This window comes from Panthera leo, chromosome C1 (assembly GCF_018350215.1).
Source record: "Panthera leo isolate Ple1 chromosome C1, P.leo_Ple1_pat1.1, whole genome shotgun sequence".
Taxonomy (NCBI): Eukaryota; Metazoa; Chordata; class Mammalia; order Carnivora; family Felidae; genus Panthera; species Panthera leo.
The window spans coordinates 82,389,921-82,408,357 of NC_056686.1; the positions used below are offsets into that span (position 1 = coordinate 82,389,921).

Here is an 18,437-nt window from a genome sequence, read left to right on the forward strand (position 1 = left end):
TTTAAAAGCCTCCCTCATTTCAACCAAGTTACACATCTTGACACGCTAACTGTCACCCAGTCATTGCCTCACAGAAGTCATGATTTAATATAATGATATTTTTCCTGTACTAATTCTGTAGCCACACTGACTGATCTTCTGGGTAACCTATTGTGAATGGAACACAGGATATACTTGAAAAACATTTGACTAGACCCTCCTCTCCTGCTGCTGCAAGAGAATGGTTTCTTCCTAAGTCACAAATCTATTCCGAATGTTAATTAAATATTTACAAGGTACTTTAAAATCCTGAATGCTAATATGAAAATAGCAACCTAGGTTCATTTGAATAGGCAGAAATTTTTGCCCTTCCAAATTAAGGGCCTCTGGCCTCTAAGTTAAATTCAAATAATCCAAGGATTTGAAAAAAAAAAAAAAAGAATTGAGCACCTACTATGTACAAGGCCCTGTGCCAGATGTAAAGACAAAAGTAAACTTTCCGGGACTAGAAAATTTGTCATAAATGACAACGTTGCATATTATTTAATTCACACCATTTCCCTCTGGGCTTAAAGGCCAAATTAGATGCAAAACACTCACCTTTTTAGCATTAAGCTTTTACCTTGCTCCTTAACATACAACACTGTATCTAGTTACATAAAAATGTGGTATTTTCTACATATTAACATGTATTTCCACATTTTATTCATTAGGTTTTTGAAAGTATTTTAGCATGAAGTTTCCATTTATTGTATCCCAAAATAAAAATAGCATCAAAGTCCTTTTGCAACTCCCAAAACACAGTTAGGGAATAATGATCATATGCTAAAAAATGTAAAATGCAATTTGTGCTGTGCCCCATTTACTACAAAATCACTACGAACAATGCATTTTGTACAGTATATTGCTCCAGGGAAACTGGATCAGCATCAGGAATGAATAAAGAACACTGCATCTGAAATCAGCTAATTCTGCTTCAGTGCTTTTAAAAACTATTTGTTATGATATTGCTTCCTGTCAAGCACATAATGTGATATTTTCCTCAATAAAACTAAACAGTTGCTGTAATTTCAGTTTCCCTCATTTTCCACTTTTTAAGCACTAAATATTTAAACAATGCAGACCTGGAAGTCTCAAACCAGTCATCTGATCCACACATCTTCTTGCCTAAGGTACAGTTACTACCTAGACAGGGGGCTATTCTGTCACACAGAAATACGTGAAGGCAGCTGTTGAGGTCCTTACCTGCCCGCAGGCCAGGCCCATTCCTCTTTCTCCCATGCCATGTGGACATGATAAATTTAACTCCAGGGCATCTGCTCCAGAAGCCTTTACAACGGGGAAGGAAAATGAAAGAAAAGGCAAAGCTTTATTTGCGTCCCGATGTGCTTTCACCATTCATAACATAGGTCACATTTGTCAAATTTAAACTCTTCTGTTTTCTGCATTATAGCTATCTTGTGAGGTATATTCTGACTCTCAAATTAGAATTTCTGTAACAACAGCAATAATAGCAACAGCAAATATTTTTTAAGTGCTTATAAGAGGACACTCACTGTTCTATGTGCTTTATATTCGGTGTCTTTAATTCTCATAATCCTTGGATTAGCAGGACACCAAATTCACAGACAAGGAAACTGAAACACAGGGGAGTTAATGACAAGCCTCATATATTAAGTGACACAGCAGAGATTTTAACTCAGGTCTGTTTGACGTCACATTTATTCTTCCCTACACAGCTTTTACTTTTATAGAAACAAGTCTTACTAATTCTGGATACTTGGTCCAGGAAGTAGCAGGCAAAGAAAAATACAGTAGGCTACCGGGAATGCATACAAGTAAAAATTTAAATGTTTTTAACTGAAAATCAATTGTATTGTATTGAAAATAAGTCCATGATAAGAAACATGAAGTGCAGATAGTTTTGTCTTTAATAATTAAATAGGATTCCAATTTAACTCATTAATTCATGAGTATACAAAATGGGTCCTGTGAAAATGAACACAATAGTTCCCTCCTAGTGTTCTTAGACTACTTGAAGAATCGTAGAATTCTTGAGAAGTCTTCTGTAAAAAATTCTAAGAACAAGCAAAACACTTTTTTAAATAGTTTAATATGGTAATTTGAGGGATGGGGGATAAACTATTCAAGTTTACATATTATTTTACCTAACTTCTAGAATTTCTCCAACACCACAACTAGGTCAACTAGAAGCTTGAGTCAGTTTCCATAACATTATAGCATGTCTATTACATCATGCAAAGGCTTTAAAAATACAGTTCACTACTTTCTAAGTGTATCAACAGACCTAGCTGTTTCTTCAAGGGCTCACTTTTCTTCCTAATTGTTCAAGACTTTAGCCTATTTTTTTCTGCTTTGAAAATTGTAACTGGGACCTCAACAAACTGAAGAATTCTAGCTAGCCATTTCTTGGTCAACCTTCTTAACCACCTTTGTTCATGAGTGAATCTGCTCTTTCTTTTATACATTTGTGAAAGTTCATTTGATCATTCAGCTTGTTTTCTAATACTGTTTCATTATGGTTTCTGATTCCCTAATTCAGTTTTAAAATGCTTCATATTATCTGAAAATTACCATGAATCATACTGTTTTTTTTTTTCCTGCTGGTTTGGTGATGAGCATGAACAAAGCACAGCCTAAATTCTGAGTTCTAATCCTAGGTTTGCTAAGGAATCGGGGATACTTTAGGAAGTCAGTTGATCTTTGTCCCCATCTACTCAAGTATTAACTGTAGATAATAGGACCTATCTCAAAATCATGCCATGTGGGAATTACCAGCTTAATTAAAAGATTGTGCATTGCAATTATATACAGTATTGCATTTTTCTTAGTCTTAGTTATTTCAAATAGTTCCTTTAGACTTCTTTATTTAGTTGAAATGCAGCAATTAATAGCAAATCAGTTCCACAACATTTTGGATTAGATAAACTTTAGGTGGTATTTGTATATATTTACATTATACATATTTCCTAAATTGTAAGTGAAAGCTAAGGTTACAATTAGACGATAATAACTAATATTCATTGAGTACTTACTTGCAATATGCCAGATACTTTACTAGGCTCTTTGTCATGAGATATATCATTAGCCCCATTTTACAAATGATAAAGCAGAGGTTACAAAGAGTTCAAGTGACTTGCTTAATATCTCTAATCTTGTAAAACCAAGTGTTTGAGTCCAGAGCCTATGTTTTTACTCACTATCATAACTTATTAGAAATCATTAATTCCAAGGCTGGAGCTGATACAGTGGGTTAAGAAGATGTAACATTTAACATCCTTAAAGCTTCTAAACTTGAAGTAAAATTAAAATCTTGTAAAACCACCTGTCCAATTTAAAGGCTTTTCAGTGACTAATTAATAAAGATTTCCCCAGTATTATACACAAATACAAACATTGACCCACCAAACACATCTGAAAAGGCCTTTGATTATCTCAAAACTGAGATAATCCTTCTCAAGGTGACACCAAGAGACAGGGAACATTCATTTGGCCTCTGCTTGAATATTCTTGTCACAGGATGTACACCCCCTTAAAAGGCAGTTAATTCCATTTCCAAGCAACTATATGCATTCAAAAAGCCTTAATTGCTGAATTAGCATGAAATGTTAAATTAACTGAAACTGGGCTTGCATTCTGACTCTTGTTAGTTACAAGCATTTCGGTTTACTCATTTAGCCCAGAGTTTATGCTACCTAACCTAAATGATTACACAATAAAGTAATCTAGTGAAGGCCATGACATAGAAAATTTGCTGTTTCTAATTTCATACATTATCTGCTTATCACCCATTTATTTACATGAAGTAGAATGTATATGTTAATAGCCTAAACTCTGGAGGCAGATTTCGTGGGTTCGAATCCCACTTTTACTATATACTATATCTATAGTCTTGGGCATATTATTTAACTATCTTTTGCTTCAGTTTCCTCATCTACAAAAAAATGGAAAGCAATGGAAGTAACTCATAGGTTGCTTTTGGAAGATATATATAAATTTAATAAAAGTGAATGAGTTAAAACAGTGCCTGGACTATAGTAAATATTATGCAAGGGTAAGCAATTGCTGTCTATCTATCTGTTTCTTTGTCTGTCTATCCATCCATATATTCATCTATCCATCCATCCATCATCCAGGCATCCAATTAGAATCTCCAACTTGCCCTTCTCCAGTCTTGACTTGTAAAAGGATTTAAAGTAACTATCTACACTTCGTGGGGAGGGGGAAGAAAAGAAAAAAAAAATATTGTAAGTAATTATCAGAATAGTGGGAGCAGTGTAGTTTCTAAAATTCTCTGAATCACTTTATAAAAACTCTCAGAGAAACCAGAGTAGCAAAAACATAAATCTTTGCACAGTATATACAACAAAATCAGATACAAACTTCTTCCTCTTCTCCCTTTCTTACCCCTCCCTTCCCTCCTGATTGATGTAGTTTTAAAGTCATTGGGTGGGACAGAGCAAGGTAGCTGACCTAGAGGATTTAGAAGGATCCAGGAGAGCCCAGTGTGGCTTATCAGAGCCCAAGAACAATGAGACGGATGTCCATGTGGAGGGTGGTTTGATGTAGTATATCAGAGCCCAAGTGGGAAGGAAAGGCTTCCATGGGTGGTGGGGCTGGCAAAAAGCATCAGAGCCCAAGCAGGGTGAGGATGGTGTTTCTTTGGGGGGATGAAAGGTACACTTCTTGAATTTTCTCTTAATTTCATCTCTTAAAAGAAAATACAATGCCCATTGTTGACTTTGTATGTATCAACACTGTCATCTAGTCTAATCTGTTCAAAACTGGAGGCATAAGTTCTCCAGGATCTTAAACTACTTTTAAGTGGATTTGGTACAGGTAAACACTGAACTGGCTTGGGCCTTACTGGACACTAAGTCAGTGACTGTCTCTTGTCTGCAAGCTGGCGTCCACCTTTCCTGACTGCATTCAGTGTGCTAAAGATCACTCTTCACAGACATATCCACCTGCTCCTACACATTTCTATGGTTCACCTTTGCTTTCTGCCCCAGCCTATTTGAGATCTCCTAATTCTAACATCTATTTAGTTTAACGACACACTGCTAGCCCAAATTCAGGTTAAAAAAAATGGTAAGAACCCAGCTTTTCCGTAGTTTGTTTGGACTCCCTGCTAGGAATAGTGTGGCCACCTGGTCTTGACACCTGAGCATTTTCCCTGGACCTTTCTCAGTAGGTGACATCCTACCAATCGTGGTCAGAACTTTGGCAATCCCTCATCAGGTCCCTGGCTTAAAACTTTCTACTTTGTATCTTAATCACCTCAAGTTCATTGGTGCCAAATAAAGTGCCACTCTTCCCATTTATTCTGTAATTGTTTGCTCTTTGTTTGTCACATGTCAGTATACCAGCTCTGTATCCCTATTTTGCTTCAACAAATATTTGAGGGATAACCACGGGTGGGCAAAGCCCTGTGCTTGGGATTGGAGATTAAGTGGTGAACCAGCCAGGAGTCTCCACCCCCAGGAGCTTGCTGTGTAATAAGCAGGACAGAGGTTAATGAGCGAATGACACCACTGTGATTACCACTGTATTAAATGCCACAAAGGAAAAGCACAGGCAGAAGTACACCTAGATTTTGGGGAGCCTGAAGCGTAAACACATCAGGGAAACTTCATTAAGAAAAAAAAAATAAGTAAAAATTACAAATCCAAAATTAGGTACAGGGGTTTAGAAGTAAACTTGGGCAAGTAAGCCCTGAAGCATATGTTTCATTAGTTTTATGGTAAACTGGCTTCTGAAGACAGGATCTTAGGAGTTAGGCAGAGGGTTTAACCTACCAGTCAGGGGACTCAGAGTTGAGAACAAGAGAGCATTGTATGAGTAAGAGAGAATGTTCCAGGCCAAGGGAATAGCAAAGGTCGTCAGTTCAGAGAGTGTCGGAGGAGTAAGAGGAGACCAGCAGGTGCTGGGATGTGGATACCAAACTGAGGATGATGCTGGGGAAGCAGGCAGGGTCCAGAACATGGTGGGGGGGCTTACAGGTTAAGGTAAGGATTTTGCATCTTAAGAAGGAGAATGGGAAGGTTTCGGATTGCCTGAGGGCAAGCTGTCTCATAAACTTGGATTAGGGTGGTAGCAATGCATATTGAGCCATATTCAATTTATCTGCTGATTCAAATCTGATGGCCTTACTTGCCACTCAAGCTTTTGCCACTAGCTTGAGAAGAGACCTCAGTCCCTGATGCTGTTCTCACAACTGCTACCCCTGCCAGTTCTCACAGCTCCCTCAGCATGGGAGCTGGGCTTTGCCACAGCTGCCACTGTATCTATCAAAGTGACAGCCCCAGAAGTATCCATGTGCACACCTGACCAAGAGGCTCTAGCTTTTTCCTAGGTTCTGGGTTTAGATGTCACAACATCTCACAAGACACATCAAACAAGAAACAAGAAATGTCTCACAACATGCTGTGGGATTTGGCTTCCTTATTGGCAGCTGCTCTAAAGTGGGCAGGATACACAACCCAGGAGTGCAGAGGAAGGCAGAACCCCGGGTGTGAAATTTGACCAGTGAGAGACAGTAGACAGAAAGGAACCAGTAGGTATATCTCTCACCCTTCTCCTCTGAACTGTTGTGAGGCAGGATGATTTCACAAAGCACTCTCCATCCCACAGGACAGAGCAATTAGCTCCATTTCCTTGTGAAGCGGGAGCCAGCCTGGAATGTACCACACAGGATCTGCTTTCCCTTCTTCCTATCTAATTTCCCTTTTGCTCCCACCCTTCCTGCTCTGGGCTTGTATCCTTCATTAAGCATCTTCACATTACCTTTGACCCAGGCTCTGTTTTCTAAGCTAATACGCATTAAGAAAGAAATGGATTCAAGATCTATTAAAATCAGTTCAAGATCTGTTTAAGACCTGATATTGTCGGCATTCCATATGGTTCAGTTTGGTGTATTTCTGATCTTTCTGACTGGGGTATCTTTCTAGTATGATGGGTGCTATATCTTATTCACCTCTGTTTTGGCTGGCAAGAGACTTTGCACATAGTAGGTATTCCATAGATCTTCCTTTGCATGGAATTGGAGTAGGTTATCCATGTCCCAGAAAAGTAGGAAAGGCTGTGATCAGATACAGAAAACTTGAGCAGACCCTAACAATGCTACTGATTTGACACCAAACTGTGAAAACTTTTCTAAAGGCTGCTTCTTTTCTATGGTGTTCACAAAACAACAAATTCAAACCAGGTTGAAGAATGCATAAAAGATGACAATAAAAGCATGTGCATTCTTGGGTTAAACTGAAAAGGAAGGTTTGGTTCAGTATGGTTCTATTTCCAGGAGGAAACAAAGCTTTCTAAAAAAAATATGCACATGATAGGACCACATGGGTGGCTTAGTCGGTTAAGTGTCTGACTCTTGATTTTGGCTCAGGCCATGATCTCGCAGTTTGTACAATCAAGCTCTGCATAGGGTTCTGTGCTGACAGCACAAAGCCTGCTTGGGATTCTCTCTTTCCCTCTCTCTACCCCTTCCCTACACACACATGCTTGCTTTCTCTCTCTCAAAATAAACAAATGAACTTAAAAGAATATATTTAAAAAGTATGTACATGGTAGGGGTGCCTGGGTGGCTCAGTTGGTTAAGAAGTCGACTTCAGCTCAGGTCATGATCTCACAGTTCATGAGTTAGAGCTCCATGTTGGGCTCTGTGCTGACAGTTCAGAGCCTGGAGCCTGCTTCAGATTCTGTGTCTCCCTCTCTCTCTCTGCCCCTCCCCCATTCTCTCTCTCTCAAAAATAAATAAACATTAAAAAAATAAAATAAAAAATATGTACATGGTAAAGATTATATACTGGATATATATTAATTTTTAAAAATGTCATTTAGTTGAATTCAGCATATTTTAAGAATGTACCTAGGTTCTATTTTTTTTAACCATCCATATGGTCTTAAATGTTTATTTAGAATAGTAAAATACTGGGGCACCTGGGTGGCTCAGTTGGTTAAGCATCCTACTCTTGATCTCGGCTCAGGTCATGATCTCACAGTTTGTGAGTTCAAGCCCTGCATCAGGCTTTGCCCTGACAGCACACAGCCTGCTTCAGATTCTGTCTCTCTCTCTCTCTGCCCCTCCCCCACTTGCTCTCTCTGTCTCTCTAAATAAATAAATAAATAAAGTTAAAAAAATAGAATAGGAAAACACACTTGTAGCCTCTGGTGAAACAAATAATAATGATCCTTCCTCGTGCAAATTTTCATTCTGACACAGTTTCTCACTCTTTGCTTTTTCATGTTCTTGTACAAGTTGATCTGTCCTGCTGTTACACACGTGTCATTTCTGTTTTCAGATATAACAGTAAAGAGCTCATAACAGATTTCCTTGGTTCCCTATTGCGTAATTCGAAAATTAATGTACTATAAGGAGAGGAACTTCATGAATTTAAAGTATATTCATCATCACATTAAGTCATCTGCTGAACTTAAAACTCGTGCTAGAACAGCTGGTGTTATAGTTCAGATTTCTTACCGCCCATTATCAACACCCCCCAAAGAAATGTACACTGTAAGTGGTATAGTAAGTTTGGTTTGAATGGGTTTTTTTTGTTTGTTTGTTTGTTTGTTTTTGTTTGTTTGTTTGAATGTGGGATTTTCTACTGTAAAAAAAAGAAAATCTGTTTTAATCTCTTTTGAAGCATGCATTCATAAAAACAAAACTGACTCTACAAAGCGTTATTGGGTACCTATCAATGAGCTATGATGAATCATGCTGCCTAATGCGGCCCTCCAGGGGGATGTCCCCTCCAGGGGATAGCTCCTTCATGCGATATGCCCTGGGACGGTCCATATTTTAAGATCATAGAAAAGATTTTTTTTTTTAATTGACAGCATCTATAGATTGACCTTCTTGTTATGTAGATGGCTTTCCTGGGGAGAGATTCTGTAGACTGGTTTGACCCAATGGAAAGCATAACTTTTTCTTTCTAATTTTTTTCTCTTCTTTTTATCCTCTCTTCCTTCCTTTCCTTTGTTGTTGCTGTTCTTTTTTTTTTTTTTTTTTTGCTATGAGTACTTATGATATTAAATAAAACTGCTATTAAATAAATAGATACAGAATGTGAGAAATGTGAAAAATATCTTTAACTTGGTTGGTATGTTACTAATAGGAAGGCTTTGGACTTTTTAAAAGTAAAATTTGTTTATTTAAAAGTTAATGCTCATTACTGAAGAATATATTTATTTTAAAGTATTTTATTCTACAGAAAGGCAGAGAAGCAAGCAGCGTGATAAAGCCATTCATCATAGTCAGCTTAAAATTGGCAAAGCTCATGCCAAGCACAGGTTCTGTGGAAGATTTCATGGTCAATTAGGTAAATACACGTATAAAGTGGACCCAGCACTAAAGATCACGAAACCAATTACTGATCATGTTTAATTTCACCCCTTTAAGTCCCAGAAGTAATTTTTCCCTCGCAGTTTTAAGATATCCAAATAAAATGTACAATTTTTGAACACGATAGAAGGCTTTATAATATTTTATAATGTACAGTCATTAGTATATAAGCGTTGTTAGATTTAGCCTTCTACATTTCTGAGAGGTTTTCAAGAAACCCCAGCTGAAGCTATCTAGATTATTTTTCATGACAGCATGACGGACATAAGTATACAATTTTAAGTATGTATTTTTCTATTTGAAATACAAATTGGAGGCACATGGTTAGTTGTTTGCATTTGTGCAAGATTCAATTTATATTATAGAAAACCTGCTGACTAGTGTTCAATTCAGGAGCATTCTGTCCTACCATTTTATGCATGTCTGTATTCAAACTAGAATAGTATTAAACGAACCTTTTATATTTTAAATATTCAAGAGTTTTATATTCAAAATTTCTTCTCGCTGTCAAACTAGTTTGCCTAAAGGCAAGGTAAGATCCTGTTACACTCTCAAAGGTAGAATTAAATTTTATCATGGCATCCATCATAATATACAGTTTGCTTAATATGCAAATAAAGAGTATATGGATTCAAAGAATAAAGGATTTTTTAGGTACTGTGTGAAATCCAAGGGACCACTTTCATAGAATAGATTCCTTTTAAATTTACATTTCCATCATTTTAATGAAAACACAGGGTAAACAAATTATAATAGAAATGTTTTAAGTTACCATTTTCCATTCAATTTTACTTCTACTGTGTTATTTTTCATGGCAGCTCTTTATTTAAAACTAATAAAAATGGAAGAGGAGAAATAAAATAAATATATACTAAAGAAATCATTACCTCAGCCATTTTGGAGAGCTCCATCCAGTCATTTTTGCTGTAACTGCACATGATGCTCGCAATCACAATCTTTAAAACGAAAAGAGGGAAAGAATGTCAGTTCAAATGGTTATGCTTTTGTACACAAGGGTATATTGATATTTACATATATATGTTTACAATGGCAAACTATAGTCTAAAAATTAGTTTTGATCCACTGAAAGAAAAATTATTAAAAAACAACAGAGTCTTACATTGAGGCAAAGAATGAGATTCTGGGCTTCGGACTTATGTTAGAGATTTTCTCATTTACTACCTCTGAATTCTTAATGTAAGTTACTTAACTTTTCTGGTCCTCCACATTCTTATTTTTAAAATGGAGAGAACAATGTGGACTTTGTCCACCTCAGAAAGTGATAGTGGGACTTACATACATTTGTGCATGTGAGAGGGTTGTCTATATCACACAATGACATAGAAATGTTTATTAATATAATTTCTGCTGTAGCTAAAAGTTTCAAGATACAGAAAAGAAATAAATTAGTGTTTTCTTCAATCATATCTTATTACAGCATGGATAATAATACCTTACATATTCACAGTGCACTATAAGTTTAAACTTTGTTAAATGCTGATTATTTGACTATTTACAATAATCCTATAATAGAGGGTACATAGAATGATAGCTACTAATATCTGCTCTGAAGCCAGAATATCCACATTAGAACTCTGACTCTATCACTGACTGTGTGGCCGCAGGCAAGTTATTTAGTTTCTTCACTGGTTAAACATGGATAATAGTATGACTTACTTAGGAAAGAAATAATGGAAGTTGCTAAAACTTACATAGCTCTTATGATGCTGTAGGTACTGTTTAAATGGTTTTTACTTCATTCACTTAATTAATTGTTCCCAACGCTATTTTCCCCATTTTATAGAAGATGCTGAAGTACTGAGATGCACAAGTAGCACAGATAAGAGGGAGCAGAGCCAGGACTCAGACCCAGACAGTTTGACTGGGAATCTGTGCTTTTAACCACTAGATTTTGCTGGCCCAAAGCAAGCATTCAATACATGTCATTAGTTTTTTTATTATTAACATTTAAAGACTGAGATTGAACCACAAAGAGTTTGTGCCAAGCCTAAAGTTGCAGAATCTAGAGGAAGAGTCCACTAAAACCACTAACTATGCTCTCACCACACTCAGCTTTCTTATGTATGTCTAGAAAACAAAACAAAACAAAACAAAACAAATATATGTTGTAAATGCTTTCAACATTGACAGAAACAGAAAATAAGTTGGGATCATACACCATGAAAACCACGGAGACAACAAGCCTGACTGTAACGCTGGGTTAATTTTTTTTCTCTCCTGATAGACTATAATCTCCATGGGAGCTGGGCCTGCTCTGTATCATTCATCATTTCACCTACAATAATCAGCATGGTGTTTGGCACACAATAAGACTGAGTGAATAAATGAATGAGGTCACCAAAAGTTTAGGAGCAGGGAGTTGCTTTATCAGCTCTTCCTTTTTTTAATTTGTTTTTTAAAATGTTTGCTTGTTTATTTTGAGAGAGAGAACAAGAGCTGCAGTGGAGGAGGGACAGAGAGAGAGACACAGAATCTGAAGCAGGCCCCAGGCTCCGAGCTGTCAGCACGGAGCCCAATGTGGGGCTTGAACCCATGAACCATGAGATCATCACCTGAGCTGAAGTCGGATGCTTAACAGACTGAGCCACCCAGGTGCCGCTATCAGTTTATCCCTTTAAGATTAAGCAGAAATGAGTATCTTGAGTCAGAGAAGGGAAAAAATAAACAACAGATGAAAAGTGTTGGCAAATAATTATCATGAGTCAGAGTGAAGAGTGAGCAAGGCTGATCTGGGTGTTGGTCTTGGTGATAGAAAAAAGGGTCAGATGTTGAAATACACAGAACTTGTGAACTAGACAGAGCAATTGAGAAACAGGGATCAGAAGATCTGAGAGTTTGAATCAGATAAAGGTGGGACAATGATGAGAAATAAGATTGATTCCTCTTTAGAGAGAGAACAAAAGGAAGAAAGTAAATGATGAACAGAAGAGAAAAGTTAAGAATGCCTAATTATTTTGGGGTGAGTTCAGGAGTCAACATTTGTGTCCAGTGAGAATGCAGCTTTTAAGAATTTGGAGAAACAAATGTTAAGAATGACACATGGCCTTTTCTCTAGGGCTAAAAGAAAGGGAAAAGTCACATTCCATGCTTGCCCATTTGCTAGCTAAAAAAGGATCACCAGCATAACTTATGAACCTTCAGTAAGAGATGCTTTTTCTGCCCTTTTCACGTGATCTAAGATCAGCGATATTCTGCCCCCCTCCCTATTTTGAAAACTAACCAGTGAGAAATACCACAGTGTACACCTGATCTTCTAGGACGAGACTAATACCTCCTGGTGAGTATCCTCTGCATGAAAAAAAAAGGAGCCCATCTAAAAGGAAAATCAAATGGGCGCGGGTCAGACAGATTCCTATTGTCCTCGGTGGCTTCAAGGTAAGAAAAAAAAAAACCAAATTTTAAAAACAAAACAGTTAATAAAAAGAGTTTGGAAATGGGCAGAGCCCCCAGGCTTGTTGCTAAAACTTTAAAGGCAGGGTGAGATCCAAAGTTCAAAATGAAAAACAGATTTTAGCATTGGATACGAGTGCTTCTATGGTGAAAGTAATAAACAGTATACTAAGGTTTTTAGGGAGTTTTATTATTTAAATCAAGACAAGCAAAAAAAAACCCCAAAAAACAAAAGCCAAACATGCCTCTAATTATGAAAAGTAATCCTCAGGTTCACATTCCTATAGAAATATGAAGCAGGTGCTAAATCAGCACAATATCCTCCTCTCCCATGGCCCTCCTAGGCAGCCGTGGAGGACAACAGGGAAGACCCTTATAGTGGGCAGGACTCAGCTAAGCAGATAGCCTGACCAAAGAAATCTGCTGCCAGGAAAATAATGTTTACCAGCACTGACTAGTAAATGACTAGTAAATAACCATGTTTACTAGCATTGACTAGTTATGCTCTCAACTAGTGTCTAACCTGGTTCCACTTTACTAAATGGCCATTTTAATTTTGACACAGCTGTTATTGCTTCAAATATATATTGATTGTGTTGGGGTTGGTTAAAGTCATTTTTGCCCTATAGGTCCTGAGGATCATGAGAAGCCATGGTTGGGCTTGATGGAGAGAAATAAATATTACCCAGATAATTGTCCTGAACATCAAGAGCCCTGGTGCCACCAAATGCCTGGGGATGCAGTGACTTGGTATGATTTGGCATGGGCTGTCACTGGGGAAGGGTGACCACAGGTGGGAGAGAAACATTATGTTAAGCAGAGGTAGATTTTTGTGTGTGTGCTCTAAGCAGTCAAGCACTACCTTGTTCTTCTTTCCTCACTTTCTGAAACAGACTCTACGTTCTTGCCCAAAAAACAAAAAGTATCTCTAACAGGGCTGATCATAGCAATCAGCCACTCTATTCCTGTGGAAGTCCTACACTGGAGCTGGGAAGATAACAATTCTTTTTCTCATTGGTCCCTAAACTGGAATGAAGTGTGTTGAGAGCTGCTGGTGACCCCCAACTGACTCTTCACTTAACCGATCTTGCCACCTCCACCCAAAGCTAGTTATGCTAGGGAAAAATAAAACAGAGACAGGGAAGTAGAAAATGTGTAATGGGAAGAGACCTATGCTAGCCACTTTTAAGCTAGGTGTACCACTAACACATCTGTATGTGTGAACTAACACCACTTTATCTTAAGAAAATTCAAGTTGTATCCTGATATCTTTCACTTAGAGTCTTGACAATTATTACATTTAAAACTAAAATTGGCACTTTTGAAATAACTTCCTAAGCAATTTTTTAACAGTCAAGTAAATGTAAGGGAAAAAAATCTACATTATTTTTAAAATGCCAAATTGTCTTCATAGTCTAAATATTCTTAATCTAAAACCAACTGATATTTTGGGAAAATATGTGATGACATTCTACTTCAGGGGAATAAAAATGACCCAAAAATCATTTTATTCTTTATTAAAACATATTAGGATTTTTCAAAGAGTCTGGCTAAAAGATATTAACATTAAAAGGACACTGGGCATAATTTAATCTTTCTTTGATGATTAGAAAGCCTTTCCGTATTTTAGTGTGCTTGGTTTTTAGGCAAGCAAGAAAGGACAGGGCTTTGTTTTCTTCCCATGAAAAAAGAGAATTGATGGATATTTTATATTGTGAAACATCATGCTATATTACTAGAAATAAATATTCAGTGAAACATTTTCTTAAAGCCAGGGTAACTTTTGCCTATATTTCACTTAAATTAGGCCATTTCTAGTGCTCCATTTTTATAACTCATATTTTAAAAATCATTGGATAATTTTATACATAGGCAAATTTATACATAGCCAAATGCTATGTAGTGTTTGAACTACATCCTACATTTTATGACACACAGGCTAGTGGGAGAGTCAATGTCAGTCCATTAATAAGCAAATTGAGCATGTACTGTGTGCTTGCTACCAAATGACATAGAAAGGAGTTTAAGACATTGACTTAGAGTCTTTTCCATTGAACACTCAACTAATATTTATTTTTCTTTAAGTTTATTTATTTTGAGAGAGAGAGAGAGAGACAGAGAGAGAGAGAGAGAGAGAGAGAGAGAAAGCAAGGGGCAGAGAGAGAGAGGGAGAGAAAGAGAATCCTAAGCAGGCTCCTCGCTGTTACTGCAAAGCCTGATGCAGGGCTCAAATCTACAAACCATGAGATGACCTGAGGCAAAGTCAGATGCCTAAATGACAGAGCCACCTAGGTATCCCCAACTGATATTTCTTGAGCACATACTATGTACCAGTAACTGTTCTAACTCAGAAGTGATTTAAAAAATGAAAGAAGTCCTTACCTTCCTGTAGCTTACATTTTAGGGAGAGAAAATTATAGCAAGTTAAAAAAATTATAAGGACTATTTACACATCAAGATTATTGTTAGAAAGGCATAATAGAGGACAGTAATGGAGAATCAGTGGGGTGCACAGTGCCTCCATCAGATGATGGTCAGTAAAAGGCTGTGTGAGTTGAGACATGATAGATAAGAAGGCCCCTTACACTGAAGAATGGGATGGGGAACTGGAAGACAACTGGCATTCTAAGTAGAAGAAAATACATGTGCAAAGACACTGAGGTGGGAATGAGCATGACATATTTAAGAAAAAGAGAAGGCCATGTGGATGGAGTTTCATGATAGGGCAAGACGAATTTAAGAGAAAATGAGACAGTCAGTGGCCATATCTCTATGAGCCGATCCCTGTGGGAATTGGGTTTTATTATAGGTGCAATGGAGACTAGTGAAAGGTTTAAAGGAGGGTGATAAAATAATCTGATCTGCATTTTAAAAAGATATGTTTCACTAATTTATAGGGAAGGGAATGAAGGTGTTTCAGGATGAAAGCAGAGTCCAGTTAGATTGAAATAATGTGGCTTGCATATTACCCATGGGGATTCAGTGAAGTGGACAGTTCTGAGCTAGAACCAACAAGACTGGTCAGTAGTTAGATTCAGGAGATGAGAAAAAAGGAGAGATTGAGGCTGATCCCTAGATTATTGGCTTGAGCTACTAAGTGGAATGTAGACAGTTTACTGAGATGCAACAAGGCCTAGTCAAATAACTAGTGTTGGGTGGGGGGAGGTACTAAGAGGTTCCGTTTTCATATCTTACACATAAAATGTCTATTAAGCCTCTCTCATTAATGAGAACATAAACCACGTCACTGTATACATGAGTCTAGAACTCACTAAAGAGGTTAGAGATGAAGGCGTACATATTAGAAACTTTGAAATATAACAGTATTTAAAGCCACCTGGATAGGTGACTTCAAAGGGAAGAGAATAAAATACAGAAAAAGGAAGGGCCTGGGATGCCATCTGAGAATGTGAGGTCACAAATGCTAAGAGAGGAAAGTGTTCCAGAAAGTAAAGACCAATCCACTCTGGTGAATACAACTAAGGGTTTGTGTAAGAGAATACAGAATTGTCCATGAGGTTTGGCAATACAGCAACCATCGGTAACCTTTACAAAAAATGGTTTCAGTAAAGCAGCAAGGACAGTAGTCAGACTGGAATAGTCTGAGTGAATAGAATATACAGAAGTGGAGAGAAGTGACACACAAATCTCTCCCAAGGTTTTGGTGAGCTAGCTAAAAGATAAATGGGGCAGCACATAAATGATTATGGGAGGTCTAGGGAGAGATGTTTTTTCTTAATGGGCCATATTTGAGTATTTTTTTATGCTGGTGGAAATAATCTGGAAAGGAGGAAAAAGCTATTGAGAAGGCAAGAGGTGATGACGAATCTTTCGCATAAGTAGAAGTAAACTTTGATAGGAGCAGAGGTACTGTTTCCAGTTTAATGGGGTGGAAGAGAAGAGTAGAGAGAGAAAAAATAGGTATGGATGCAATTGCATTTATAGACTTGGTGTGAAAAAGGTAAAATTATCCTTTCTGGTATGCACATTTTTCTTAAGTAGTAGATGAGGTCTTCCGACATCAAAGAATGGGGGACAGAGGCTTAGAAATATGAGGGAGAGGTGCACCTGGGCGGCTCAGTTGTTAAGCGTCCAACTTTGGCTCAGGTCATAATCTCACGGTTCATGAGTTCAAGCCCTGGGTCAGCCTTTGTGCTGACAGAACTTATTCCAAACAACAAAACAAAACAAAACAAAACAAAACAAAACAAAACAAAAAAACAGTGTTAAATGGCTTCTATTGTCATCCTCCCTAACTTTTAAATGAAAGAATCAAAATTCATGATTAAATTATTTTTTAAAATTACATTTCCTTTATGGAAAAACAAAAATGATTTTATTTAGCATTTTTTTTCAAACTGATTTACCATAAAGTTTGTACATTAGAAATTAAGGTGAAGAACAACTTAAAACATCTAATTGGTTACAAGCTGGCTATATTCCCAAAGTCCCTTTAACTTAAAGTGTATGCTTAAAACACATGTCAGCAACACTGTTTTGGTATTCTGTAACTATATTATGAACTACATTGGAAATTCAGTCAACAATTCAGCTGCAAGACAACTTAAATTTTTTAGTAGGGAAAAACTGAAAAGTGACAAAGGTGAACAACTGTAAATTACAAGTAGCTGAGTTAGGTTTTGTCAAACAATTTAACAAAATTATCCCTAACACTACTGGGATTATATCAAGGAGGAAAAATAGCATGGGACATGTGATTTTCAAAGACATTTAAACCAAGAAAATACGTTTATTAAATATTAATTAACTGTACAGCATTCAAATTTTAAATGCTCTTTGTACTGTAGTAGAAATAAAGTGGAAGTGAGATTGGTACAATTTTCCTTAAATGTACACATTGAGAATAGCACATTAACAGTGAAACTTTCCTCATATTTTATATGGTTATTGCTTATTTGATGTTTGCAGATGAGAATAATATTCTTAAAGTTGTCTTTTTATATTGTTTAAAAATTCATCATTTTCTTTGTTTATTTTGGGACTAACAAATGTGCTGTTTACACAACTATTCCTAACATAGAAAAGTCATATTGCAAGTTAAACAATATGCACATAGTTTCCATAGAAAATCAGACATTTTCCACTAAAACAGGAAAAAAATAAAACACTGCATACTATTCAGAAACTGTAGTAATGGCTGCTTTTTCCTCTCGTTTTGATCACTTCTTTAAATATTTTATCTAGTTTCTGTCCCTATTCTGTCTAGGAAGTCATCTCCCCAAGGTCATCAGTGACCTTGGCAAATATATCAGATACTTTTCAGCCCGAATCTTTACTGGAACTCTCTTCAGCACTTAGACAGTGAGCTATCTCCAGCTTACTGAAACCCTCTTCCATATGAGCTTTGGAGGTACCTCTTTTTGTTACTTTCATTTTCATTGTTCCTTCTCAGGCTCTTCTACCTCTGACCACCTTTTACATGTTGATGTCCCCAGGGTCTACTCATGGTCCTCTTGGTATCACTTCATACAGATTTCCTTGGATATCACATTCACAACAATTTCGATCATATCCGTATGTAGAAAAGTTATAAAGTGTATACCTCCAACCTATATCTTTCTCCTAAGTTCAAGAACAACATGTCCAACTGCCTTCTACCCCCTAGATTCAATTTGCTCAAGATCAAACTCTGCCCTGAATTTGTTCATTTCAT

At 37.0% G+C, this 18,437-nt stretch overlaps 1 protein-coding gene across 1 annotated transcript in view; it reads right to left on the reverse strand.

Annotated features, from left to right (window-relative positions):
- DPYD (dihydropyrimidine dehydrogenase) overlaps nt 1-18,437 on the reverse strand; it is an 858,821-nt gene that overhangs the window by 271,854 nt on the left and 568,530 nt on the right. Inside the window, exons 15-16 of the mRNA XM_042952991.1 lie at nt 10,240-10,308; nt 1,225-1,308 (exon numbers count right to left, since the gene is read on the reverse strand). Of these exons, the coding sequence (XP_042808925.1) occupies nt 1,225-1,308; nt 10,240-10,308 (153 nt within the window). The remainder of the gene's footprint in view (nt 1-1,224; nt 1,309-10,239; nt 10,309-18,437) is intronic.